The 3089-nt window shown below is 30.7% G+C and overlaps 1 protein-coding gene across 1 annotated transcript in view; it reads right to left on the bottom strand.

Annotated features, from left to right (window-relative positions):
* Window positions 1-1741: 1741 nt before the first annotated feature.
* The window catches only part of LOC109588822 (uncharacterized), a 3694-nt gene continuing 2346 nt past the window's right edge, over window positions 1742-3089 (bottom strand). The window contains exons 4-7 of the mRNA XM_020004942.1: window positions 2726-2787; window positions 2229-2418; window positions 2004-2087; window positions 1742-1947 (exon numbers count right to left, since the gene is read on the bottom strand). Coding sequence (XP_019860501.1) covers window positions 1742-1947; window positions 2004-2087; window positions 2229-2418; window positions 2726-2787 — 542 coding nt within the window. The remainder of the gene's footprint in view (window positions 1948-2003; window positions 2088-2228; window positions 2419-2725; window positions 2788-3089) is intronic.

Genomic DNA, 3089 nt, shown 5'->3' with positions numbered 1-3089 from the left:
ATGTACATATCTAATGTATCTATTATACACACACATTCAGTTGCTATTGCAGTACCTATTACTGGTCTATTAACTGGACTCATTACATCAATAATTACTAGCATCATTGTATACTGTATAATGAAGAATAAAGGGAATACACTAAGAGAAAGATCACCAGTAGACATTGGTCCAATATATGATTTACCAACTATCAGCAATGAACAACAAGAACAAGTCATTGATACTACACCTAACACTGCTTATGGACAAATTCAATAATACATTATGCATTCACAAGTTAAAAACTTTGTAAAATTATAGTAAGATCGAATGTGTGTGTGTGTGTGTGCATGTAGAATCAATAATTGGATCAAGTTTGAAGGTATAATTAACAAAACAAGTAACTGTAATAGAGAAATAATGATTATTGAATTATGAATATGTCATGCTTGCTTGTGTCTTTAATTTTCATTAAACATATGTTTTACAAAATCTATCACCTTAGTTTTACTGTTCCTTTTATTACACATTAAGGAGCTTACGGCCAGTATTGTTACCAAAAATAAAGAGGTCATTCATTCAATATCTTAATCAAGTGTGTATTTAATGACAATTTCATAAGTAAAATAATGATCATCACTACTATCCCACTAAAGGATACTCTGTTAATACCAGCTGGTGGGTATGCTGTTGTGTATTTTTAAACTGATAATCCTGGTTGGTGGTTCCTACACTGTCATTGTAGTGACCGAGAAGGAAAGGTAAAGAGAGGTCTCGCGGGAATCAACGAACGAATTTATCAATAAGTTTAAAACTTCTTCTTAAAACTGAAGAATACACACACTTAAATACACAGAAATCTATTGCATCATAATACATCACTGACACACATTGCATAATATTACATAACACTAGAAAGGAATCTTAATCAACAATGCATACATTATATAACCTACATAAGAAATGAAAATAAGTACAGAAATAATAATTAGGAAAAATGATAATAATAACAATACAATACATCCCTAGGAAAATAATTATAAATAAGCATACATTAACATTATCAGTTATAACAGTCATATTGAGGTACATCAATTGGAGGGAATGGGAGTCATCATTAATGAAGGAGGGAAGAAGACACCTGCTCCTTATAAAATGCAGAAATGTGGTAATTTTGAGCTAACAGTAGAAAGGAATAAAGGGGAAGCTGAATCCTAGTGGTGTTGATGGTTATAAAATTGCTACTATTGTACTAGGATCAGTCTTAGGAGTTGTTCTGTGTATTCTTTTCATTGTATTGTTTAAATGTGCATGCTGTACTAAGACTAGTAAGTATAGTAGAATTTATTAACACTGAACAGTTCGTTTGAAACTATAGTGTGATATGAACTTAAGCTTTTTTGTTTGATATAAACTTTGTAAGGATAATGAAAAAGAAACGAGAGAGAACAAAAGTCAGAACTAAGATGTATAGAAAAAAATGTAAGTACACTGTGACATGCACACCAATAAATTAATAATTTTGTTTGATACATGTTCTATATAAACTTCACATTAATCAAAAATGAAAATGGAATAAGTGTGCCAATTAATTGCTCACTTTTAAAGAAATCATACAGGTGGCAATAAGAGAGAGAGGAGAGAAACAGGATGCACACATATATAATACTGTACAAATAATGATTATGATGATTTATATACATTCTCTTGTCTACAAGGTGGTAAACCTTCAAGTAAGCTGCTACTTGCCTATATTGTTTTAAAGTAATGAACAAATTTCATTATCATTATTACTTTTATTGCTCGAGAAGTAACAGCACTTTTTTAAAATAACAAAAATGACAAGTAAAACGACAGTTATCCCTGCTACTACTACTGCTCCAATTAATACACCAACTGTCCAAGGAAGAACACAATTAGAACTAATGGAAGAAACTGTACTGGTAGGTGTACCTAGCTCTATAACTAATAATAATAATAATAATAATTTTTAAAATTATTATCTTAGTACATGTACTTACCTGATGAAACAGAACTCATTATCATTGTCGAAGGTGAGTATTGAACTTCTGAAGGACACACTTCAACTGGTAAATAAGGAATTTCTATTAGAAATTATCAAATATTAACATTGAAGCATCTCGTATTGCACTATTACACATTACACATTTATTATACAGATACATAGTTAGTCAGTAGCATTTTTAAATCCTGTAATTTAAAGAGTCAATACACTAATTATGTACCTATGGAACCATTCTTAACAGTAGACCCAATGACATTAGTAATAGTAACAGTATAATTATACACATCTCCTTCAGTGACATTAGTGAATATAAACAATCTTTCATGAAGACAGTTCATTGATGACTGAGTTAAGTTAGTTACAGTCAATTCACAGGACAATAAAGCAGGCTGTTGGTTGATGTATTTATCCTATAAAATATAACAATTGGCAAGATATTTAATGTTACACAGCTTAAGGAAATCAAAATGTACCAGAAAATTTAATAAAAGTTCAGTTTAATTTTGGAGCCATTTTTTGAAAAAACCATGGACTATGTCCTTTGCTGTGTAGAAAGTTTAAGCTGATTCCAACTTCAATTTTTTTAAGTTACGGCCATTTTAAGAAATAGGCCGATTTTTGAAAAATTTGTTGTAATAATATGATTTCTATTATTAATAATTCATTTGCCATGTACAGAAATGATTAATTAAGTTGATACCAATATAGCACAATTACCTTAATTATTATGACCAGTGACATGCTGTTACTAATAATAGCCTCAACTTCAAAGTTATACTCTAAAAATAGAATTGATTGTTTAATAGCACAGAGTAAACACTGCCAAGTTATGTTCCTGTCGTGACTACAGGAAATCCATTAGGAATAGGTAGTATTTGTAAACAACTGCTACTGAATAATAACAAGAGTATATAATACTTAAAGAGAGTATCGAACGGCCCTATACAAGCTGCTGCATGAGGGCGTATTTGCTCAAAGTCACAATCCCCATACTCCAGTATACTTTATCAATGAATATAATTATCGCATAGACATTGAGTTGCCATTGTCACGAGTTGGCAAGTGCTTGGGGCACAAACTC

This window comes from Amphimedon queenslandica, unplaced genomic scaffold (assembly GCF_000090795.2).
Source record: "Amphimedon queenslandica unplaced genomic scaffold, v1.1 AMPQUscaffold_11832, whole genome shotgun sequence".
NCBI lineage: Eukaryota > Metazoa > Porifera > Demospongiae > Haplosclerida > Niphatidae > Amphimedon > Amphimedon queenslandica.
The sequence above is the reverse complement of the archived record's forward strand: the minus strand, read 5'-3'. Positions and strand labels throughout refer to the sequence as shown.